This window comes from Camarhynchus parvulus, chromosome 6 (assembly GCF_901933205.1).
Source record: "Camarhynchus parvulus chromosome 6, STF_HiC, whole genome shotgun sequence".
NCBI lineage: Eukaryota > Metazoa > Chordata > Aves > Passeriformes > Thraupidae > Camarhynchus > Camarhynchus parvulus.
Genome location: NC_044576.1, coordinates 6,238,597 through 6,264,336, shown reverse-complemented (window position 1 = coordinate 6,264,336; position 25,740 = coordinate 6,238,597). Strand labels below are relative to the sequence as shown.

The 25,740-nt window shown below is 47.0% G+C and overlaps 1 protein-coding gene across 2 annotated transcripts in view; it reads left to right on the top strand.

Moving 5' to 3' along the window:
• Positions 1-1,959: 1,959 nt before the first annotated feature.
• ARID5B (AT-rich interaction domain 5B) overlaps positions 1,960-25,740 on the top strand; it is a 113,954-nt gene continuing 90,173 nt past the window's right edge. Inside the window, exons 1-3 of one of the 2 annotated variants that reach the window (XM_030951570.1) lie at positions 1,960-2,070; positions 2,243-2,503; positions 15,286-15,511. In XM_030951570.1, the coding sequence (XP_030807430.1) occupies positions 2,050-2,070; positions 2,243-2,503; positions 15,286-15,511 (508 nt within the window). In that variant the 5' untranslated portion in view covers positions 1,960-2,049. Of the gene's footprint in view, positions 2,071-2,154; positions 2,504-15,285; positions 15,512-25,740 lie in introns of those variants that run through there. The other variant, XM_030951569.1, reaches the window with a different exon arrangement.

Here is a 25,740-nt window from a genome sequence, read left to right as displayed (position 1 = left end):
CTCTTACAAACTGTAAGGATTTGGTAATTCCTCCAGAGGAACCAGAAGAAAATCAGCCTGCCCCTGGAGAAGCACCAAGCATCCCAGCCAGGCTTGGGTGCTGAGGTTGTCAAGATGGATCCCTCACCTACATGGAACCGGCGCGAACCTTGCCCAAATTCCCGTGCCTTCTCCGTTCCCGCTACTCGGGGCCAAGCAAGCCTTGCGCCTCGCGTAGGGGTTCCCGCCACCGAACATTATGGCTTGCAGCGGGGAGGGCCCCTCGGTCCCAGCGGGATTTGTGCACCCACAGCGCTGTCTGGCACCGCTGTCCGTCTGTCCTGCCCCGCCGCCCGCACCGCAGCAGAGGCACCCGCTAGGGGGCGCCCCGCCCGCAGCGCCGCCGCCCGCACTTGTTGCTGCCCCCCGCGGCGCGCGCTGTGTCGTGATGCACGCGGCGCTGACGTCACCGCTGGCGTCATTATTAACGATCTCATTTATTTATTTATTTATTTCCTCGTTCGTTTATTTGCTTATTTAATTATTTATTTGTTTCCGTTTCACGGCGCCCCGCCGGGGCGGCTCCGAGCCTGTGCCCGCCCTTGCCCCTCTCCCCCTGGGATCAGGGCCTGCGGAGGGGGCTTGGAAGGGGAATGAGCCAAAAATTGGGAAGTGGCACTGCTGAGGAAAGCGCGGAGGGATGTGCTCCCCGCGGAGCCACTTTGTGGTGTTCCCTCTCCCCCTGCCCCGCGAAGCCGGGGCTGTCTGTGCTGGCGGGCAGTGATGGAGCCCCGGGGAAAAGGGCGAGAAGGACAGAGCTCCCCCAAAACGACCCGCTCGTTCCTGTCCGGGGGTGGGCGGATGGGGGCTCCGCAGGCGCGGGGGGCCGCGCAGCCCGCCCGCCGCTGCAGCATCTACCTGCGGGGATGCAGCTCCCGGAGCCCCGATGGGAACTTTCCGTGCCCGGCGCTGCGGGTCGGCCCTTGCGCCGCTGCGGGACCAAGTGCGAAGCCCGCGGTGCCGGCCGAGGCTCCCCGCGGCTGAGGCTCCCGGCGGCGCACCGAGCCGCCCGCCTCGGGATAGCGGAGGGTGCGCGGGACGCGCGGAGCCGGCGGCTCTCTCTCCCCGGCGCGAGGCGCCGCAGCAGGGGACGGGCGGGGCGCAGGTAAGGGGCCGCCCCTCTGGGCGGGGGCGCAGCCACCTGTCCGCCGGCCCGCGCCCCTCCGCGCCCGCCGAGCCATCGCCCCGGGCCCGCAGCGGCAGCACCGGCACGTGCCGCTGCGCGCCCGTGTCCGCGGGCGCGGAGAGAGCGCGCCCATCGCCGCCGCCGCGCTCCCGCTCCCCTCCCCCTGCGCTGTTCCGGCCGAGCCGCGTCCCTTCGCGCAGCGCCATGAATATTGATGTGTTTATATAATCGATAACCCACTTTCCATCCCTTCCCGGGGAACAGCGATAAATAAATTAGGGACGCGCTGCCCGCCCTCCGCGGCCGCCGGGGGGCGTCGGGGGGCGCAGCCCCGCCGTGCGCTCCGCGGCTGCCGGGGGGTGGGAGCGGGATCGGGCGGTGGGAGCGGGCGGTCCCGCCGGGTGCGCGCGGACGAGCAGCGCCCCTCGCGCCGCAGGAAATGGTCTTTATATTAGACATATACGGGCAGGTCCTGTCAGATCCGCAGCGCGCCCGCCCGCCCTTTCGGCCCCCAAAAATCGCCGAGCGCGGACAGGGGCCCCGCCGCCGCCCCGCCGCCTCTGCGCCACCCCCCTGAGGCCCGCAGCCGCCTCGCGGCATTTTTTGCCCGGCCCGGGCGGGCGTCGGGGGCCCGGCCGGCGTCGGGTGGCGCCGGCGGCGGGACGCGGCGGGGCGGCGGCGGGGCGGCGGAGCGGGGGCGGGCGGCAGGGGGGCGTCGCCGCGCGCGGCGGGGCGGGAGGCGGCGGCGGCGGCGGGGCGGCGCGGGGGCGGCGGCGGCGGGGGCGGCGGGCGGTGGGGCCGGCTTCGCCCTGCCAGGACCTGCCGGGCTCCATTCACGCCAACAAGTTTGGGAGAATGTTGAGTTCAATCGCGCCGGAGCCGCGATGGAGCGCAGCGCACTGCAGGTACCGCGCCGCCCCGCGCCCCCGCCCCGCCCCGCGCCCCCCGCCGCCGCGGAGCCCCCTCCCTCCCTCCCGCGCTCCCCTCCCGCCGCCCTCTTCCTCCTCCTGCCCCTGCGCGGCGCGGCGCGGCGCGGAGCCGGCGCTGATGCCGCTGCCGTGTTGTTGTTCCCCGCAGTGGGTCGGCGCCCCGTGCGGCTCGCACGGCCCCTACGTCTTCTACAGGGCGTTCCGCTTCCAGCGCCGCGGCGGCGGCCGGGCGCGGGTCCTCTCCCTCGGCGACTTCTTCTTCGTGCGGTGCCGCGCGGAGGAGCCCGCCTGCATCGCGGAGCTGCAGCTGCTCTGGGAGGAGCGCACCAGCCGGCAACTTCTCTCCAGCGCCAAACTTTATTTTCTCCCCGAGGACACCCCCCAGGGCAGGACCAGTGACCATGGCGAGGTGGTAAACGCGGCGCCGGCCCCCCCTTCCCCCGCGCCCGTCCCCACCTGCATGCCCGGGCTCGGCTCCCCCCTCTCGTGGCTCCCCCCACCCGCGTCCCCCTCCCCGCCGTGCGTGGCGGGGCAGCGCGGAGGGGCCGCGCCGTCGGGGCGCACCGGTGCGCGCTGACCGGGAACTTGTGCAGGCGGGGGGAAGGAGGGAGGGGGTCGGGGTGCGGGGCGGCCCCGGCCCGGCGGGCAGCGGAGTGTGTGCGGGGCTCGCCCTATCCTTCTGCTTAACAACAACAACAACAAAAAAAAACCCAACAAAACAAAAAACCCCGAAAGCAAAACACACGGAAAAGCGGGGGAAAAAAAAAACACGTTGGGGGGATTTCGATAGTGTTCGGGGTTTTTTTTAAGTATTCGATATGTTTAAGAGGGCGGAAATTACGAAATGGAGGCAGAGGGAGATCAAACGCTCTCTTGCTGGCAGGGACGTGTTGAATAAAGTGATAAATGACAGGTACGGGAATAATACATTCAAATAACTTGCAGATATGCCTGGGCGTATTTCGGAGCCGCCGCGCTCCCGGCGCAAACGCGCTGCGCGCCGGCACCCTCCGCCGGCGGCCGCGCAGCCCGGGATGGGGCCGCGCAGCCCCGCACCGCCCCGCCCCAGCCCCGAGCCCTCCCGTTATCTGCTTTTCAAATTCATTGCTTCAGTCTGGGGCGGGGGACGGGTGAGGTATCCAGGCAGGGGGCTGCGGGGATGGAGAGGGTCCCCGAGTGGGGCTGGAGACCAGGCGGGAGGGGGACGAGATGTTTTGGGGGAACTTCTGTTGGAGATGCCCGGGGGGTGGGTCCAAGGGGGGGCTGTCCGCAGGGGCTGTTTTCGGAGGCACGCGTGGCTGTAGGTGCCGGCGTAGCCGTGTACCCGCACACACGCGTACGCAGCCGAAACGCGTCTCAGAGCCACCACCTTCGCTCACTGCCACCTCTTCACTTTAATTTTCTGTGCGTGCCGCTGAGATAAGGGAGCCTTTTCCTAAGAATCGGGGAGATGACAGTGAGCAATGGATGCTCTGAAATTGCCCGTGGTGACTATTTAAAACTGTGCCTCTGCGTGTCTCGTGTGTGTGTAAAATGAAAGATATTTGGAAGGGAGGGGGGTGGGGAAAGGGACACAAATCATTTTAATATGCCTTAATGATCAGCTCATGTTACTGTGGTAGGAACATCAGAGAAAATTAATCCTACCATTGCGAGTAAAACACTGCTCCGGTACTAGAGTTCTCAGCTGCATGTACCTTCCTAATAATACGCACGATTTTATTTATTTTTACATGCAAACACCGCTAGTAATTAGCCGTGTGATTATACTTGTGCATTTCATTGCGGCTTTAACTGATGTCATTCTGCATTATTCAACCATATGAAAACAATTTTCAATTAAGATAATGGCACGCCTTGAAATTATGCAAATACCGGCTGTATTGTGTAGAATAATTATGACAAATGTAAAGCAGGTAAAAAGTTTCCTAATGCAGTTGTGTTTTACACCCCGGTGATGTCATTTCCCCTCTGGCCTAAGTTAGTCATTCATTAGCAGAGTAGCAGCAGCAACAGCAACAGCTCTGAGTGATACTTCTCTGGCAGGGAGCCTACAGAAACCGGCACTGAGAGCCAGGGCCTAGAGAGGGCAACATAACACTCCCATTAAGAAATGTACTTTGTTTTCACTTACTCCATTAACTTGTTTATAGACATAGGAATGATTTTTTATGATCGATTTTTAATAGTTTGGAACAATCTGAACAGTGCTTGGGGATGTGCAGGCAGCAGAGAGACAAAAAGCTGGGTGCTGGCTGGCTGGGGGTAACTGCTCTCGTTTGGGTACAGGGGCAGCTGTTTCTCTTTGGCACCCTGAGATCCCAGTCCCTTTGGTAAATGACACTCATCTTGGTCCCCAAAGGGGCAGCAGGGCTGCCTCTGGGGTCGTGGGGCTTCCTACCTCTGGCCTGGACCCCTTCTGCAGGAGGAGATGTAGCTCTCCGGTCAGATGCGGCTTATAACCATCAGAGGGGACCTTATTTGTGGTGTGGGATTGCTGATGGGATAAAATACCTCATTGTGCATTCAGGGAGTAGGGATGGAGTGAGCCCGTGGTAAAGCGTGTATTGCGAACCTGCGGTGTCCGAGGCAGAGGGTGATGGGGCAGTGCTTGCTGTCACTGAAATAGTTGGGGAGGGGAGCAAGTGGCTGAATTGCAGGCTTGTGATCGAGCCCACCAGAGATTTAGGCACGGTCTCCAGCAGCTACCTGCGCTAGCAGCGTGATTAATAGAAGCAGCTGGCTGCCTGTTTTCCGTAATAGCAGCACTGACACTATGACAATATTCAGCTAGTGGCTGCAAGGAGGGATGTAATGCTTCTGTTACTCAGAAATTTCTGATGGCGTATTTTATCTGATTGCCAAATGTTTGAGCTAATCAGCAATAAGTGTAAATATAAGTCTTTTTATAGCCAGCTGAATTCATCATCCAGATTTAAATATAACCCTGACTGCTGCTGAAACCGGATGTTTCCATGCACTGCCCAGATCCAGGGAAGGTGCAAGCCCAGGTGTGCTTCCGCTTCAGTACCCTTCTTTCCACCAAAGGCTCAGCATTCCCATCACCACAGTGGAGAAACTCCCTTTTGATGCCAGGAGCTGACAGAGATTGTTTCCCAGGGAGTCTCAGTGGATGGTGAGCGTGGGATGGGGCTGCTTGCATGCAGCAGGTACGGGTGCTTTTGACCCTGATGCTCATTGCATCCCAGGGAGACATGCATGGAGAGGCTGGGACCGGCTCTGGCATTATGCTTAGACCAGGGGTCTTGCTGCTCAGGAGCAGTAGAGACACTTTTTTAAGAGCAACAGGGCCTGTGAGGCCACTGCTAGGTGAACGAGAAGAGTTTGTGCTACTTCACTGAAAACTTTGTTGCTGCTTTCAAAACAGGGCAGCCTGGGCACGCTGCTTCCCACCTCACCATCAAGCCCGGACACTGCAGCAGGTGCAACACTGGCCAGAGAGCAAGAGCAGCCTTCTCTCTTTTCCCTCCAGCAGGGAAGAAGTGATTCTCCTCCATCCCTACAGGGCCATTACCAAAACAGAGTCTTTTGGTGGAGGAAGTTGCCGCCTTGCCTTGATTTTCTTGTTCATTCTGGTCTGGTGGGGTCCCCTGTCACCTTCCGCAAGGGCAGGGAAGATATCCTTGATGGCAGGTGCCTCACACAGGGGTCAGAACAGGATGCTTGGAGGCCTATGAAGATCCAGAGGGAGCACCTTTAAGGGCACCCCATTGTGTTTGAAACAGTCTGATGGGGTGCATGTGTAAAGCAGGCCCCCAGCTTTGCTGGCACCCAAGTGTGAGAAGCTGTGTGCTGTCAGAAAGCGCCTGCCCAGGCCCCTCGTGCCTGGTCCTGTGGCATTCAGGGGGCACGAGGTGGGCTCACCCTCCAGCTCACAAGGTCTTGGCAAACCTTCCTCCAGCTCATTTACTGTTCTGTGCTCCAAGGGGTGGTGTGGAGCTGTGGAATGACTGACCTTTGCAAAAGCAGTTGTAGAGCAAAATGCTCGTTAGTGCCTTGTGCTTTCATGTTTTTAAAGGTGTTGGCATTAGTTAGACTAGGCTTAAAAATACATTTCAAAGTTTATATCATTAAGTCCAGGGATGGTATTTGATGTGATGCATACAATTCCTAAAAAACCCTAAACAAGCATCTAATTCATTTTGCATGGTATGACATTCCCTGCATTGCTCTGCATCGTGGTGAATGCTGCTTCCATTGAGGCTGGACTGTCAGTGGGGATCTGCCTTTGGTTCATTCATCAGCAGCAAAGTTTACTACGAACTCATGTTGATTTCATCTCTTCTCCCAAACTGGGGATCTGATGCAATGCTTTTCGCCTTGCAAATAATCCTTACTCATGCAAGTAATTTACATGAGTAAGCATTGCTCATAGAGAGGAGAGGAGAGAGCTAGTTTCCTGTAATTATTTCCCTAGAAGTATTTTGCATTTTCAGACTAATTGGGGTAAAGCAAAAAAAGAAGTCACTCCATAAATGTGTGTCATTTACAATTGCAGAAGAGATTCTTCCAGAAAGTTAAGGGAATCAGTGGTTTTGTTCTCTCTTAATTTTGGGATAGATGCTGACAGCATCCCTCAAAAGCCTGGTTCATTTTGTAGGGGCTCTACACTTGCAGGGGTCCTACCCCAGTGCCTAAAGGTATCATAGGCTGGCCCAGGCACAGTGTCTTGTAGCAGTGCTGCTTTATTGCCACCCCCCTAGAAAAATGTGCTACTCCCTTTTCACAGTAATGGATTTTGTTTTTTTTTTACAGACGTAGGAATCTATATGCTCTTATTTGAAATGTGAATAGCCTCGGTTTAGTCTCCACGGTGTGTGCCTTGCTCGTATCTGTCAACACTGGTAATGGCAACACGTTTCAAACATGCAGATTATGATTATTAAAGGGTGCTTTAAAAATCATGCTAATAGCATCAATCTCCACTGTACACTTGCTCAAATTAATTCAGCTTTGGAAATCAGGCGCACTGTAATAGCAGTGTTAGAGAAATGGCATTTGTCGTAAAATATCGTGGGTTTGGTAATTGCATATCCACTCTGTATATTTTTATCTCTCTTGCCACCAGTAGCATATGCTGGCAAAGGAAGGACAGGGCAGTGATATTACTCGGAGAAGCCACATGTTGCTAGCCATTAGCCAGCAATCTGGAATATCTAGTCATTTCAGGCAGATTCCTTAAAAAAAAAAACAACAAACCCAACTTTTTATTTTATTTCCTTTTTTCTTTCCCTCCCCTTCCCTGTGCATTCAGACTGTAAAATACACCCACTGCTTTCCAGAGTTGCTGTTCCCAGTCTGATCAGTGGCACTAAACATTAAACTCTTGTCTTTGGAGAATAATAGGCCTCACATGGTACACCCTCAAGCATGTTGAGATACTGTGCAGGATGGAAAATAAAAATGTTCTAATTGTGTCTTTTAAATAAGCATAGGAGTGAATTAATTAGACTATATTTTGTCTTTAGTTGCTTAGTTACACAATAGTATTCCTAAGCGCAAGTAAGATAAATTGGCTCTTTTTGTGCTGCTTGTCCCTTAATCATAATTACTGTATTGCTCAGGAGAGTAACGCATACATAGATTTTGCATTTTTAATAATATTCAAACAATATGCGAATGATATAGAAAGTATGTTCTGATTCGAGCTCTCATACGCTTTTATTCGGGAAGAAGTTCTACTGCTATGGGAGCAATATTTGCATTAGTTGCTCAGAGATGTAGTTCTGGGAAATACATAATTGAAATATTCTTGCAATGCTTGTTCTGGCCCTTTCATTCGCATTCAAAATAACAATGCCTTAAGTCTCTGAACAGTCATCCACTCTTGATTTAAGAGCTTTTTTTCTTTGTGTGCGTGTGTGTGTTTGTGCGTGTGCAGTGTGGGTTCACACCCAGCGTTAACCCTGCACAGCCTAGACACTCGCGTGATTCATGGTGTTGTATCAAGTTGAGCTTTTTATTTGTAGCTAAAATGCAGTCAGAAGGTCAGATGAACATCGGCATTTTATGGCATTAATCCAGTGACCTTAGTGCTTGGCAGGCGTCCATGTTTCTATGCGAAGGTGCCAGGGTTATAGATAATAAAAGAGTTTGTTTTCATTTTCTGGATATTTTAATCTTTCTTTGCAAAGCGTAGCCTCGGATTTGGGGGGCTTGGGGCTACTCCCGGGGGCCAAAACTTTAATGTCTTACTGGGTTGTTGAACGTTAGCTGCTAATGATGGGCAGATTGATACAGATACTGAACAATGGAAGGTTCTGGCAAGAAACCCCCTAGACATGCTCAGTGGATGTATGTGAAAATTGACTCCATTGTTCTGCTGTATGAAAAGCAAGTAAATTATTTACAGATATTTGCTAATTAAAGCACATATTGTTTTACCAGCACAATAGAACACAATATAACAAAAGACAAAAGAATAAGCTTGCATAATTTAAACCTGCTAATGCCATGTACTCCTTGTTAAGAAAAAATATAATTATGTAATCTATGAGGAAAGCTTCTCGTACTGTAACTGTAGTAGGCAAAATTAGGAATGAATTGCTTGTCAACTTGCCTAAACTAAAACAGCTCTTTGAGATCTGTGAGCTATCTGACGGCAAAACATTTTGACTGAAGCCTATTTTCTATTTGGTCAGAACTTCTATCTGCAATGACAGATATAAATTCAATTTGAACCTCTGGCTGGGAGTGGGAGGAGGGAGAAAAAAACACCCCAGTCACAAAGGAGGAGGCTCACAGCAGAAATGTCATGTCTGACTGCTCACAGCCGTCCCTCTGTGCGCCCCATCTCCACCCCACTTCTGGCCCCGAGGTACCAGGACCCCAAAAAGCATCCTGCAGAGACATGGTGATGTTCTGCCCCAGGTCATTTTGCGTGTCACGCTTTGGAATTACTGAGTCATGTGGAAAATGCTGCTTGCTAATACAAGGGAAAGCAAAAACCATAGGACTTCACGTGCTTCAGCCATGTCCTTTTAATTTGGTCTTTTCTCTTGGTTTTGGACCCTGGAAGAAGGGATGAATGCATCAGTGTGAGTTTCAGACAGCTCTGTGCAGCTGTGCTTAGGTTGGGGAAATACCTGTCACCTGAGTTTAACAAGATCATTATAGCCCTTTAAAGTAATTAGGAAAGGATTAACAGATGAAAGGTTCTGCCTTGGCCTCTTTAAAATTCTCTGGTGGGCCAGGTAAATTCCTGATCAATGCATGTTTCCCTTCTCAAGGCTCTCCCCATAGGTTCGTGGGTGGAAAGCAGTGGTATCTGCAGGTCCCTGTATGTAGGCACTCCAGGGAACAGGTCCAGACCCCAGCAGTCAGTTGTGCTCCACAAAACCTTTGGGACACCTCTGTCTGCCTTGGGCTAGGGGATGCGTGAGGAGATGGCACCAATGAGGCCCTCTGAGCAGGCTCAGGGGAAAGAAAGCTGCCCCTGCCTGTGCCAAGCTCTGCAGCCTCTTTTGAGGCTTCCCTGTCATTCAGTGATCCCACGTGTGGAACAGGAGGAGCAATTCCCACCTGGCAAAGCTGTGCCCAGGTCTGCAGCATGCTTACAAGGATGAACACGGGAGTGTATGGCAGGAAGGTCCTTTGTGTGCCCTGTAAGGGAGGCTTAACAGGGCACATCCCAGAGCCAGGCCTTTTCCACCACACACCCAGTTTTTTAGCTAGTTTGTAGTCCTGCAGTCTTAAAAACTTTTGTGTATATTCCAAGCCCACCATTGGCAGTAAGGAGGCAGGACCTTCTTACTCTAGAGAAAGTTTCTGAGAGCAAATCAGCCCTATACAAATGCTCTCTCCCTCTTTAGAGCTGGATACGGTCCCTGAAAGAAGTGCTGCTTTTAGGAGATGCTTCTGGAGACCTGGATTCAGGTTCCTGAGTGACTTTGGGTAGGTGGGTTAGGGCTGAATTGAGATGACCTGGTTTCTTCTGCTGTCCCAGTGCCCTGATAGTATCTGGATGGCAGAGAAGAGCTCCGGACTAAAGACTGTGATCAGGACCTTTTGTTTTGACTGTGTTGTCAAACAAAGCTGATGGTACTTCCCTCAAATATCCAGGTAAAAGCCTTCCTATGGGAGAGGTGCTTATTGACAAGGAGCTCCCTCCTGCCCTTCTGCATGTCTGCAGCATGACCTCCTGCTCCTCAAAGGGGTCTAGAGCCAGGAACGGGATTCCTGAGTCAAGAACTGCTGTGTTACATACACATGGTACGGGAAGGTCATTTCCACTTAAATGGCAAAAACCTTAAAATATACATGGGGTGTAAAACCAGCCCAGGATAAGGGAGGCCTTTATGGCCAAATGAAATAACAGTTCTGTTATCCCTGGTGAATGCAGTCTGTAAGAGTCACACTGTATTTTTTGCTCCTGTGGATGAATGTGTTTTCATCAGCAATGTACTGGGTTATAAAATACGCATCCCCAGCTATCTACTGTGCTAAAGTTTCCACAGAAAAGGCTTGAAGATGTTTTCTAATGCAAATCATACTGATCAGATAAATGACATACAGTGTCTCCTGTAATTATCAGCAAGAGTTTTTACAGTACATCTCCTGTTTCTCTCCAGGCCTCATATTTGATGTTAGGAGACAGCCAAGCAGGTGTTTGACTCGCTCATGCCCTCCAGAATTCCTTAAATGACCTCTGGAAGTACTGGAGTGAAAACAGTCTCAGTATGTCAAAATTTTGAGATATCTCAGTTGCTGTAATTCTTTTAAGGCTGCCTCAATGTCTCTAAAATATAAATCTTTCCTAGTTACTGGCAGTGAGTAAGGAGTTGTGATGTACCGTATGTGGGTGCGCAATCAAGATGTATGACCTCCCTGTGCTGCCCTGTGACTCCCTGCCTTGTAAGAGTTAATATTTCTTCTAAAAAATAATTATCTGCTTTAAGCTATTATAACTACCTGACCTGTTTCCCTGAATATAAGCATTTCAGCCATCTGCTGAGTCAGGCAATATAGCATTCTGTGCTTTCACGAGGCTGTGATGGTTGCTTAGACAACAGTGACATAATATTTAAGCATAATGGCTCTCGAGAAGATGCTGTCCTCTTCTCCCTGGATGACTTCTCTGGAAATGCAAATCCAGTATGCTCTTAGAAAAACGAGATGGATAAGAAGAGTTTGTGTCACCATCTTTCTTAACCATCTCCCCATTTTCTATTTGATTGGTGAAAGAATTGTACTGTGCTCAGAAGTCTTATAAGACATGCTAAAATTACAGGCTGACTCAATAACCATTTTTATAGAAGCAGCTAAAAAAGTGCCTCTTTCTATAGTCAGTGCTTATTTAGAGATTTAGACAACATTGTGGCTGAGACCATTGGTCCATTGGGCCACTGACCAATTGGTCAGGTTCACTGATAAATCGGGATAAATCTCATTCCTGAGCAGAGTTGAAATCTCTGCTGGTTGTTTTCTCTTCTTGCTGTAGCAGGAAAAAATGGTAATTAAAGACTTAACTGTGCAATGGAGACCTCATAAACATATCACTTCAGAGCATAGCTAATACATGATGAGTTGATTTTGTGTAGATAGAGATATGTATGCACTGTTTGCTACGTGGGTGGTTTTTCATGTTTACACAGAGGTATAATTATGAATGACATGGAGGTTATACAGCAGATTTCTTTAATCTTCTAAAGGTTTGTTAGTCATGTGTCACTGTGTACCTGGTTTTTATTTTTTCAACATCTGTATTCCTTTGTCATCTTGTTGAAGGGCTTTCTGTAGAAGGGCTGCAGCAGCAAATAGTGGTTGATTCCACAGGGGTATAGGACCTCCTGTGGTTGGCAGAGCTTTGCAGGTCCCAGAGCAACTTTTGTTGTGGCACGGGGCTTAACCAAAAAGGAGAAGGACCCCTTTGTCACCTGCTGCCCAAAAAACCCCCCCAGACTCCACAGCAGTTTGGGGCTGAGTGCTTGGAAAGGTTGCTGAAGAATGTGCAAAAGCGTGGCAAGGCACGTTGGAATTGCAGAGCTGGTGAGGTACTTGAGTGACCTCTGGGTGCTGAGGTGCAAGGGCAGATGACCTCTGGTGTCAGCAGAGTGCCAAAATGTGGGCAAGACAGTCCCGATGGAGCTGCCTGTGGCTTGGGCTCCTCCGAAGGTAGAGACTGGAGTCGCCTGCCGTGCCTGGCTCAGTGTCTGCATGATGAGGCAGCGGGGTAGGAGTGCCCCTGGAGATGCAGTCCCACACTGGTGAGATCCGCATTGGCAGAGGAGGCCTGCAGGCTGATCTGCAGTGTTTGAGGAGTACTTGAAGAGTTGGGAAGAATGTGGACAATTCTGTGTGAACTGGGTCACAAGTGAGTGCTGAGGGAAGGGAGCAGGTCTGTCCAGTCCTGCTGTGTGACGGGCAGGGCGGCCCAAGGCAGGCTCTGAGGCGGTTCAGGTCATTTTTCCATTTCCCGCCTAAAAGTGAGCTAGGCCGCGTTTCCCTGGTGCCGCTGTGGGGATCACTAGCAGTACCCAGGGAGGACAGGGATTTGGGGGCCAGCCTGGTGCCTTAGGGACAGGGATTTGGGGTCAGCCTGGTGCCCTTGGGGACAGGGATTTGGGGGCCAGCCTGGCACCCTTAGAGATGTAGCTGCTGCAGGGGTGACCAGCTGTCCTTGGGGACAAGGCTGGCATGGAGGTGGCCGGGTGGCCCTGACAAGAGGCCAGCAGCTGTGGAGGGAGGTTTAGCCCAGAGCCCTTGTCACAGCACAGGGACAGCGTGGACTCCTTCTGTATTTTGTATTTGTGCTGGGCTGCTCCCTGGTGCCATCCTGGGCACCCCTTTGCACTCTGTGGCTGTATTTGGATGCTTGGTGGTGTTTTTGCTGTGTCTTTGTTTTCCTGGCCCCTCATGTCCATGTGGGGATGCTGAACAGCCCAGATTCCCATGCCTGGATGTGCTGCTGCCACAGGAAACTCATGGCTGAGGTGTGCTTTCCCCAGCTCCCCAACAGGTCCTTTGCTCCTCCCTCTGCAGTTCCCCCTCCATGGCAGCTTGACAGAGTGCACCAGTATCGTTTCACCCTTGGTACAGTAGGGCTTTTTTGGGGGGATTTTTGTGGTATTTGTTTTGTTTTGTTGTTGTTGTTGTTTGTTTTGGTTTTTTTAATTGTTTCTTTTTCCTCCTGCGTACACATCATGTGCGTGTGTGCGAAGGTTGCATTCTCAAAAACAAGTTTATTCATTGATGATGTAATAGTGATTGTACTTTTCTTTTGGTTAATAAATTGTCTGCTCGGCTTACTTTGTATGCCAGCCAGAATTAGTCATACCAGTTCTTGGAAAGGATATGAAGAAACTAGTAATTGAAATCATAATCATTTGATCATGAGAGCTATTTGGAAAATAATATTTTAACCAGAAGCAGGTCTGATCTCCAAGTCAGGTTTTTGTTGGTTTTTTGGGGTTTTTTTTTAACTGCTGCTAAGTAGATTTCTCTGGTATGGAATATGAGAAATTGTGTAGTAGCTGGTGATGGTATTTGACACCCTAAGAGAGGACTTCATCCAGAAATTGCTGAGACTGTCTGCAGGCAGGCTGATATTTATATATATGTATTATTTTTTTCCATCCTGACATTTAATAATCACCATGTAATAGCTATAAAATGCATAGCAACTACAGCTTTTTTATTTCAAGTGGATGGTGTAATGAAATTGGGTGAAACCATCCATTGAAATTGTACTTTGTAGTACCCAGTGCTTGTTTACAAAGTATTGACGTTTGTCATAAACAGAGATTTAAAGCATCACTGTTATTGTTTGTTGTTTGGTGGAGGCTCTTATGCTGTGCAGCGATAAAGGAAAAGATTTTATTACAAGCTTGCTTAGCATATAAACATGCTGTTCACTTCTGACCAAATATTTGTTGTTGCACTAAATGTAATGAAGGTGCCTGCTTATAAAACAGTTTTGTATTATATAAGGAAGAGAGGAATATCAGATCTGGTTTTTTACTAGAATTACTTCAGGTTTTGTATTGTATGCAACTTGTCACAATAAAGCTTTTTTCTTTTTTTTTTCCATTGAGCAGTATTTTATTTCCTGAGGAATGTGTTCAGTGGACAAAAAAAAACACACAGAGAGAATCAATCGTGCCTTTCCCTTTGTTTAATAACTCAAAGAATTTCTCTCCCCTTTGCAAATACTTATGTTTATTTGAGAGAAAAATTGGATTCTGGTTTATTTATTTCAAGAACCTGTAACCTCATTTAGTGTTAGAAATGTATGGTGGGCAATGTGTAGTATACAGCCAGCTCTTGTTACAACATAAATTATTTCTGCTGTTTTAACAAAAAGATCTGGAGTGTATCTTGCTGGATATGTATGTTTGTTTGTTTATTTTTTGAGGCTTTCTTGATCCCTTGCTCAGTGGAGTCAGCTGTAAAATATTCTGCTTATTCATCATGACTGAGAGGAGTTGATTGTTTCCTGGAAGGTTAAAATCCAGCAATTAGGACTGTTTAATTTGAGTGTATGTTCTGGAGGCTAAACTAAGTTTAAGTGCTCTTCTTAGAATGTATGTTTTAGAAGGGGGAAAAGAATTACAGTTGATCTTGAAAAAGGTTTTAAGAAACATGAGAATGTGCAAGTTTCTTTTGGTGGGAAGCACGTTTATGTAGTATTTCTTTTGGGATTACATCACAGTTTTATTTAATTTTAAGGACAAAAGTTAAATTCAATATTTGTGTATAAGCCAAGGGAAAATGTACCATAAACATAGGAATTTTCTGGTGAGTCAGAGTTCCAAGAATCTGAGATTTACTTAGCCCATTTATTTCAGGACTAACTATAACCATTAGTCATCCAGCCATGAATTTTTACATTTGCAGCTAATTGCACCTAAAAAGCAAACTTTCCCTCAAGGCTTTGGGTTATACAGAATGTGATTTGGCAACCTGCATTTCAAATGCCTTTTAGGATCATTGCCCTGGTTCTAGAAATTGTCTTTAGATGGTGTATATTTGCTTCAAGTAAACAACTAATATTTCCACTTAGGTGGCAAGAGGAATAAATTAAGCACTAGCTATTCTGTGATACAGAAAAATTACTCAGCCTGCAGCAAGACAGGCTTTTGCAGGAGTCAGTGCAGGATGATATTACTGGTTTCTCAGTCATCAGGGAGCCCAGAGTGACATGTTGTATTCTCATCTGATCACTTCTTGCAGGATGAAGTTATTGCTGTTTCAGAAAAAGTTACTGTGAAGCTTGAGGACTTGGCAAAATGGGCACAGTCCGATTTCTCCAAGTGGAAGTGTGGTTTCCGGGCTGAGCCGGTCCAGCCCATGGATGTAGGGAAGAATGGGCAGAAAGAGGCCTTGACAAGATACAGACAATCCACACTGAACAGTGGCTTGAACTTCAAAGATATTCTGAAGGAAAAGGCTGACCTTGGTGAGTATCCCTTACTTTCTCTTGTGGGAAGGGGCCTGTGGGAGAGTGTCTTCTGAAAACTTATGAGCCTGATCCTGCCCAAGGTATGTCTGAGCCTGGGGCAGAGGTGTGGCCATGAGATACCTGTGTGGGATGAGTGGGGTAGTGAGCTCATCTCAAGCTCCTTGCAGACTGCTGTGGGATAACACTGTGATATCTGTCTGTATGGCCCCGAGCACTGCGGCTCAAACCCTGCAGATGTGCATACAAATAATTGTCCCAGGCACTCCCTGGGGCTCTGCAGGCTGGGGGATCAGGTCAGAGCTGTACACTGTGGGGAGTGAAGGCTGACATGTCTTCCTGGGGCTTCCTGTGATAGGCAGGGATGAGCAAAGGCCTTTCACTTCTCATGTCCCATCTTCCAGGAGCTCATAGGTGCTCCTGGTGCTTGCCCTGACTCTGTATGGTTGGCTCTGTGTCACATTCAGTAGGAATGTGTCCCTTCCGTGGTGTTTCCTTCTCAGCTTTATGTTGCTGCAGGGCTCTGTGAGCACCCCACTGTTGTCTCCACACACAGACCTGTGCTTTCTTCCCCTGTCTGTTTTCAGAAAGGGAGTTGGTAGCTCTGCTGCTGTGGGTGGTTGCAGACAGACTTGCAGCTGTGGGACTGCCTTGTTGCACAGGCACTCACACCTATAATACCTGTGGTGGGTTCCCAGGTCCAAGGGAGATCAGTCTCCTCTTGGTCGACGTGCCTGTTTGTGGTCTTAGGACCTCGGATGTGTAACAGCTGTCAGAGATGGCACTTTGAGATGCATACCAGGGACATTTCTCTCTTCTGCCAAGTTTTTAATAAATGTTCCATGTTGGAAAAGCATCAAGTTTAGGCCATAATGTGTGAAAAGGTAAGAAAGCAAGAGCTAAGCGTGATGCATTTGAGGACATGCTTTTGTATCTACGTGAACAGGAGTGCAGGGACAAGTTCTGTTTTATAGTGTCATGACTAGGTTGGCATGGAAGCCAAGTTACATGCAGCTGAAGATCTGTCTTGGAAGATTTATCTTCTGCATCTCATTTTTCTGATCTTATCAAATGGTGAAATGATTTTGTCAATTTCACATGTTACCATTAGCAATGTAGGATGGAAGATTAAAGTAAAATTGGAAGTTGATCTTGTTTTTCATTGCATGTCCAGGGAAAAAATAAGCCATGCAATTCTTTCTCTCTTTGCTTTTCTCTGTGGTTTCTTCTAGTTCATAATTACATGCAGTAATTTTCTCTGCTATTGCCCTGGTATCTTTACGCAGTACATTTATTTGCATTTGTTTGTTGTGTCAGAAGAATCTTAATGTTTTTCAGACAGAACTTTTGTGTGCTAATGTTTTCTTGTTTTTGTTTTCAACAAACAAAAAACTCCTTGTGGTAAGTTATGAAATTGCTATTATCTACCCTAGGAGCCAGAGAAAATTATCTTTAAGCCCAAGGCTTATAGTTGCATGTTAAGCCTTTCAAAGTAGGGGTTATACTGAAAACGCTCATGGAATGCAAACTATATGGTATAATTTTGATAACCCTACATTCTGATGTTGCTCATTTTCAGTTGGTGGCTCTGGCTTTATTGTTGCCTTGGGTTTGTGTTTTTTTTTTTCCCAGTAGAAAAGGGACTTTTGGCTAATGTTTGGTTATGACTGCATTTATCTTCATAATGACTGGTTGACAGGAGTGAAACCAAAGTTTCACAAAGACCTGTAGCTGACAAGATATATTGATATAGACAATTGATCCAGCCCGTTAAGGGAATCAAAGAAATTTCCTAAATCTAGTATTGAGATTACTTTTTTACCAGTTGAAAGAGCCAAGAATTTAATCCTATTTTGCTTCTTGGATCTGACACAAAAACGCAGAAGAGTGGTGATGTTTGAAGCTGATGGAGCAGCCCTAGTTGTTGTCCTGTAGGCAATCCATGAGCTCAGGTGTTTGTCTCATCTATGGTGAGACAAAGAGGATTTACTCTCTCGTTCTGTCATGTCCCCAGCTGGAGGCAGGGGCATGATGTGGGGTGTCTGAGGTGTTTGAGCTGCTGGTGTTGTCTCTTCTCTGCTGTCAAAGGGCAGCTTTACTGCCTGTTAGGACGTGTGCCCACAGACCTTTTCCAATCCTCGGTGTCTTGCCAACAGAGCAGTGCTCAGCTGCAGTGATCAAAAGATTTATTAGCAATCGCTTCTGCAGCAGGTCCCCAGCACAATGGGGTGGGGTAGTCTTTCCTCTTAAAATAGAGCTGTAAAAGGAGCACAGTGCACTGTCACACAGAGGTCCCTCACTTGATGCTGGTGTTTAACCCTGGCTGTAGGTGAGGAAGTTGCTGAACCAGGTGTTGAAAGGCCTAAATAAACAACATGATCTCCTGGACCCCTTTTTTCCCTATTAAATGGAATGTTCTGTAATGTTTCCATTACAGAAAAATTCCATAAAAGTGAGTAGATTCTGTAGCTTTTCCTACTAGATGTTTTTGAGTCAAGCTCTAGAAGGTAATAGGAAATTATATCCCTAGCAAAGAGCTCAAAAAAGCTTTACAGAAGAAACAAAATCAGTTTTCACACATTATCCAGGAGTGGTGAGAAGTGAAATAACCTGGATGAAATGAAAACATGGCTGATACAGAACCAGAGAAGTGTCACTGTGCAAACATACTTAATTAAACACATTGCTGCTGGGAGGAGGGCAGCTTCAGACAACAACCAAGCAAAGTGAGGCCTCGTGTGAGCAGTGTACACCCTGTGCCATGTGTTCAGTGGCACTTGCTTAGCCAAAACTAAGGCAACACCTGGTTAATCCACAACCTGTAGAAACCATGAACCTATGGTTCTGAAACTGAAAGTCGACCCTAATTCAAACAAGGTCATTCTGTCTCCCTTTTTTTGTTCTCTCTTTTCTCTCTTTTGTTCTCTTTCCCCTCTTTTCTCTTTTTTTTTTTCTTCTTTCTTTTCTCTTTGTCGTTCTTTTCTGCAGAAACTGTTGGGTTGGGTTTTTTCCTGTAAAATACTGTTGTTTTTATCACTAGTGAATTATGCAGAACTTTTCCTTAGGACTGTATTAAATAAAAGATCGTGCAATAGCATTTTTTTGTGTGAGCTTCAAGATTTCAGCCTGAAAAATGATTTTTAAGAATTAATTCTTTCTGCCTGTTGAGATATTTATGTTATACATTCTGTCCCTTTCTACAAATATGTCAATACTGAATGCTAGCAGTTTATGTCTTAAGACTATTTATAGCTTTCTGAATATTTCTTTCAAATGTTGAGGAAAAATAAAGAGCAACAACAATGCAGCATATAAAAATAGAGTTGCTCAGGAATGTATTATTCATAATGAACATAAGAACCTGTTTTTCCAGAAGAATTGGTCTGATAAAATCATTCACTACTGAGGCTGCTAGTTATTTATTTTTGTCTTTAGAATTATTTAGGGAATTTTTCTTTGTAATAAATGGACTTGTATACCCATATTTGGTAAACCAGTGGGAAGTCACCAAATGAGGAATTATTTCATTTTACAAAACGTTTAACAACTAAGCAATGTAAACACTATCGGTTAAATATGGCAAAGTTGCATATTTGTATTCCTTGGGCTATAGTTCAGAAAAAATTCAAATTATTTTATATAACATTGCTTCTTACAGACTTCCTTTAAGTGAAGTATGAAAGCTGCAGTGTAAGCTTTATTGGCCTATAAATATGTCATTATAGTTGGACTACATTTATATGCTTTGGATTGTTGTTTAAGCCAAGAAAATATGTCTCTACAGGTTGACTTTTTATTGAAACCCTTTGAGGCATACAACAGAATGTATTTTAGGCCAAGGTTATTAAAACAGCATTTTCATTTTTGCAGCAGACTCATTGTCAATTATGCTGCCACAAACTGTCTGTGGATAGGCAGTTATGAATGGTTTCATCTCTAAATGTGTCTTTAGAAAAAGAAATAAAAGATAGAGGAGTCAGAGCTGAAATTGAGAGAAGAGACTGAGGGAAAAATGACTGAATTTAGTGCTCGCCAGCTCTACTGGTTTGGGTTAGGCTGGGCTGCAGAGCTGCCTGGGTTTAGCCGTGGAACAAATGGCCCCTGTGCCTGTGCTGGGCCAGGGAGGTGGGAGCTGCTGCCACAGCCAGAGCCTCTGGCTCTGTCATGACATAGGTCTGGGTTTGGTCCCCAAGCTGGCATTGCCACTCTTTTTATCCGTCCTCTGTGAGTATCATGCCAAAATGGGTGGTTAAGGCTCCTGCACTGGCAGTGTTAGTAATGGGATGGGCAAGTTCTGGTGAACTGAAGGGGTTTTGCTGCACTTACTTCTTGTTTGGTCAGGTCCAGCAAGGGGAAACCCAAAGAAAAGCTAGCAATCAGTCCTGTCCTGTCTTTCATTCCCCACAGTCATGCATTTGAGGGTATAAAATGTGGATCTTTGTTCCCTGTGAAACACAGGGAAATCAACTACTGCTCCTAGCTGAAGTGTATATTCTAGCAGCCACACTTTTCTCATCCGTCGGTGGTTTTCCTGCAGTTGTTTCCTACTTCTCATGAAGTGGCTCCTTTGAACTCTCCAGAGGAACTTGCTGGGCAGAGCTGGGTGCGGCAGGACTGGGTCACGCTCTCGTTTTCTCATCTTTACCAATCTCATAATTTGCCTATCTTCACTTGGAAGATTGCAGTTCCTTGCTGGACCTTGTGTTGCCACTCAAATTGGCCAATCCCCAGCAGATTGCAGTGAGTTTGAAAGGATAGGCAGAGCAGGGATGAGCTGTCTTTCTGAAAGGTGCCAACCACACAGTTGCCAGCCCCAGTGGGCACTGGGCTGTTGTATTGCCCTTCCAATTTAGCTTGCCAGTGGCCTTAAAACAGGTGTGACTTTGCCAGATGAAGATTATCAAGTTATAATGTAGTCACACCGTGCTATTATCAAAACTGATAATCTGCAGCTGAAGCATGTTCAGACACTTGTGGTGACTTCTGATCTGACGCTGACTCTCCTTTTTCATTGTTTGTCACGTGCTGCTCAGTTCAGGCTCACCTGGCTTAACTTGATGCAATAATTTTCTGACCAACTAATCATTAGCTATTTAGAGTACAGCCACTCTGCATACTTTGTGCCTAAATCATGCCTCTCTTCCCCTCCCATTCTTCTCTGTCTGCGCTCTTTGCCTCTTCTTGTGCCTTCCTGTCCTCATTGCCCTAGTTGAATGCCATTCTCATCTTGATAAAGTTCCTGTAAGTGTCCCATTATCCCATTTTCCCCTCTCTACCCTTGTGCACCGTATGTTGTTTTTTGTCTTGTGGGTCAGAGCGACCTCTCTAACTCATTTTACCCAGCCCAATTGATACAGTTCTTTTGCCATAGATGAGGCTATTACATGACTCGTCCGTTGTGCTCCATGGAGCCTGAATAGAGGAGGACGACTCCCTTGGGAAAAAAGAGGCTGTGGCCCGGCTTTTCTTCTATGTTTGTGCAGCTTATAGCACATGCCAGCACTACTGCAGCAGGACAAGAACACCAGCAAGCTGTGAAGCAGCAAGCTCTGTTGGGGTTACTGTTCAGAGAGGGTGTGAAGCAGGAAGGCTTCATTTGGTTCAACACCTTCTTTTGGTTTAATTACTGCTTACCTTTGGTGTTAACATGTTTGGGATCAGAGATAACCTGAGGTGCTGAGCAGACAGACAGAGATAAATATTTGTTTTATTACTGGTCAACCAGTTAGTTTAACAAATACTTGTTGGCTTTAGTTGTTGGCTGCCTTTTAAGTGCTGAAAGGTGATGCAGTTGTTAAGTTCAGTGTACTTCCAATATTTCAGTCCTGGAGAAGACCCTATCTTCAGTAGCATTTTGGGACTCTACCTCCTCAGTTGCCCCTCTCTCTTGAGCCACTGCTGGTCTCCTCTGCACCTTCCTCCACCTCCCTGGAAGGAGGTTGTTGGGGTCCTTCCAAGGTTGTCTGTCCTTCTTTCAGCCACTTGTTTGCCTGAGTAGTGCTGGGATGTTTTAAGTGTTGTTATTTTCTTCCTTACCCTGTGGAGAGCCTACTTCATTGCAAAGGAAGCATATGAGGGTCAGGTTGAAAACATTTTAATAAGCAGCACTGACTATGGAAGCCTTTCACTCACCACTGGGTTGTGTTGAGCCTCATCTATTTGTGATTCTTGAAAGGAGTTTTAACACCACACACCTCAAACTTCAAGCATGCCTTATCAAAGAGCTTTGGATTTCTTATCAAGCTTTGACCTATCTTTCAGCTTTTATAAAAAGGGGGTGAGATCATCACTGTAGGGGGATAGAATATAAGAAAATAAAGGTAGTATAGAAAGTAATCTTACCCCTAAGGAGTTGCAGCTGAGCCAATTATTAGAGATTAGGAACAGGCCAGACTTTAACAGGCCACAGCTGTAGCCAATAAGAAGAAGAGTGCTATAAAAGAGTGGATTGGTTGGTTGAGGGGAAAGTGGAGTCAGCTGGTTGCCGTGAGAAGGAGGAGAGTCAGTGCTTAGAGGAGCTGCCTATGAGAAATGTCAAGGAGGTATGAAACCCTTACAATAAGGAGACAGCAGTATAGAACCTTTGTAATATAAAGGCAACACATCACCCCTGGAAGTTGAGGATGCAGTATTTTGTTCTTTGAAATGTGGAAGTTATGCCAAGAAATGTAAACAAAATCCCAGGTAACTTCTCTCTTGGTAGCCCCTAACTCACAGTGGCTGTTCACCTGGCTGCAGCAGGAATGAGCTAACGTAATCATCAGAATTGTGCTGATAGCCACTGTCACTGTGTCAGCATTTTCAGTTATATATTGGTATGATAGGACACTTTGCTGTTCATGTAGAGCTCGGCCATTTGCTATTGCAGTTCTGGTCTATTCAGAAACATCAGAGAAGGAATCACTGCTGAAACCAAGAGGGGGAAGAGTTAAATTTTACTCTCCAGCCTGTGAAGCTACAGAACTGCCCCATGTTCTCTTAAAGTCAAGGTTGCAGCAGTTTGCATCATCAATAAGAGTTTTGTTGCAGCCTCTGGCTGGAACAGGATAGCCTACATAATTACAAAATAAGTAGATAAAAAAAGTAAGGTCCAGTCACAGGCAGTGTCAAAGCAGCCAGTGTGGGACAGTGTCCCTTTAAAAATGTCTGATGGCTTTTTTTATTTTTGTCTGGTTTTAGCACCGGGATTGACCTTGCCAGGCTGTGTAATAACCCGCATGTGTCTGCTCTCCAGGATTTTTTCCCTTCTAGTCACTGTTGGATCTTGCATTTAATTCTTACTGACCATGGGTTTTTGTTCCAGTAACTGGAAACGTGTGTGTCCTGGTGCAGTGCTGCTGTGCTCTGAATCTGACTTAATCTCAGTGTATGCTTTTTTGTTTTTTTTTTTTTTTTTTTTTAATCATTGGTTTAGAGGGTGCTGTTTTACTCCCCAGCCTTCCCTCTATCTTCCCCTCCTGCCCATATTGTGTCTGGGTCCCACAGGGACCCAGTTTGGGACACCTGTTGTTTTGTGTTGCTGCGCTTCCCTTGCCCAGCACCATGGAGGGAGGTGATCAGTGGTCTCCTCTGTGTGCCATGGTTGCTGGTTAGATATGGTGATCCCTCATCTAACCAGCAACCATCCCTCACTGATGCCTTTTTCCTGCATTGTATGCTTTCCACACAGCCAGCCAAAAATTCACTGAGTACCAAGATGTGTAAACCCACCACCTATGTAATGTTGTGGTATAGTTGGGTGGGCCCCAAGGACATCCTCTTTTTCCTGCCTGGCTGCTTTCCTGTGCTGTAATTCTGTGCTGCTGGAGCCCAGGGTTAGAGTCCTGCACCATCTTTGACTCCAAGTGCTCCGTTAGTCAAGCCAGAGCTGTCTTCATACCAGCCCGTGAATCATGCTGGCCTGTGACCTGTATGGCTGTGTTGAGATGCTCAGGCTCTTCTGTGGGTGCTCTTGATACCATGGGCAGATCTGGGTGTCATTTCCCATGTAGGGAGAAGGAGAAAAGCCAGAAGAAATTTATTTACCACCTCCCTTCCATGCCTTCTTGAGTTGCTCTTTATTGCTTCCATGCCCAGAAGGGCAGCTGGCCCTTTGTTTATAGGCACAGTATGATGTGTCTGGTTTCTCATTATCTGTTGTCCTAAGTATCCCAGTCTGGTTCTGACTGTGTTGTTGCAGAAAGGCCAGTACTTCTTCTCTGAGCTACAATACTCATCTTCTTATAGATGATCTAAATTGTGTCATGAGAGGTTGTCAGAGAGAGCATCCTTTGTGCATCTGAACTTGAAGGTGGAGATGTGCTTTTTATTCCTTTTCTCTGCTTTTTGAGAAATTGTTTGATAGGACAGAGGCACACAGGAGTAAAAGCTGTCAGTGAATGGCCATGTCAGCATTTATGGAGATCTCAGCAACAGCAAGTGATGGCTCCTCAGCTTGGCAAGGTGGACCTTTGCTTGGGCAAGCAAGGGAAGTGGGAGGTAGGAACACTAGAAAGGAAGGGAAGTTGTTGGACAAGATTGTGGGAAGGGACTTTGCTACAGCAGCTGAGTAGACAGTAGCAAATGTGCCTTCCCAGCCCAGGGATCTCCTCCAGCACTGTGTATCACCTCTGTGAGCACCAAGAGGGGCTCTGTGGGTACACAGGAGAAGACCGTGATTCTGGCAGCTTTGCCTTGTTGATTGAGTTTTAAGAGTCTCAGTATCAATTCTGACTGCTTCATCCCTTTTGGTTAATTTGGTCCTGCTTGTCTTTGCTGGCTTGGTGATCCTTGTGTGATGAGAGCATTGATAGCTGAGGGTGTTTGGAAAGGGAATGGTTAAACGTAGTGTGTGTATAAATCGGAGTGCGGTTTGTGGGAGTGGGCGACAAAGAAAGCGTATATTTAAAAATTAAAACAGCATGAATTGTAACTTACTGGGCAGGTTTTGTATTAGAGAACCTTGTGGCATAACCTTTATTTACTTCATTTAGTAAAATCTGTACATGTAAAGTAAGTTCCTCCTTAATTTTACTGCTAATAATAATTTGCTTGTAAAAATGAATCCTCAGCTCTGTAAAGCTTCAGCTTGGGTCTGTCTTGCTCTGTAACATTGTGAAGGGCAAATAGTTAATGGCATAAAGAGGCTTTTGTTAGTGATAGGTAATGTGTATGATTTTAGCAGGAGTATATTTTAGCGGCTTGTGAAAAATCAAGGTGAATTTTTACATCCGTGCACTGCTGCATAGTTGATATATGTAGAAGCTGAAATTCAAAATAAGCTTCTAGGAGAGCCCACATTTGATTTTCCTAAACATTTAAATATATGTATCACACCCTCATTTTAAGATGCCGGTTAATGACTTTATGAGCATGTTGGCAGCCAGAGCATTACATGTGGTTTGAGAAATGTGTCTGGATATGCTTGGTAAGCAGTATTGTTCTGACAGTGTACTAAAGGCCATCTTCAATTTGACTGTGCTCTACTTTGTTATGCTGTGAAAGAAAAAGATAATTCAGCAGAGCTGAATTGTGCTGTCGGCTGGAGACGCCACACTTCAGAATACAAATATTACTAGGGATAAATGAATCATTAAAAGAACAGTAGCATAAAATATCTGATGAATGAACTCCAGGAGTCTGTCCGTGAATAAATTTAGCATTCACGGACAGTACCATAATATGTGAAATAATAGTATCAGTTCTACATTCAGATGCCAAAAACATTTATGGACCCAGAATAATTGTGAATTACAAGGCTATAAATACATGGCGGGGATTTGGTGATATCATAATAAACCATGAGAAATTCGCTAGGCTGGTTTCTAATGTTACCAGAACCTTGAGATATATTTACAGCCTTGTTCACACTCCTGCAGTTTTAGGGGGCAATTCTCCTCTCACAACACATTTGTCATTCCCATTAGTGCCAAGGGGAGTTATGCATGTGTGTCATGAGTGGAACAGATCCCCACACAATTCAAGGATCCTATAACGAATATCTCATTTAAGAAAAAGGTGGGAAGGATTCACTCTCGTCCTCCTCCAAGTTCCCTCACATCCCGTTCTGCTCCTGTGATCGAAGCTAGTGAATATAGGTAGAGGATGGCAAAGTTGCTGCTGTGTTCCTGAACATTTTATTCACAGCTGCTTCATTTTTTTTCACTTTTTATTACTGAGAAATGAAAGAACCAAAGCCCAGATGTTCTTGTTCCCCCGAGTTTCTTTAAAGTGCAGGCTAGTGCATTTTA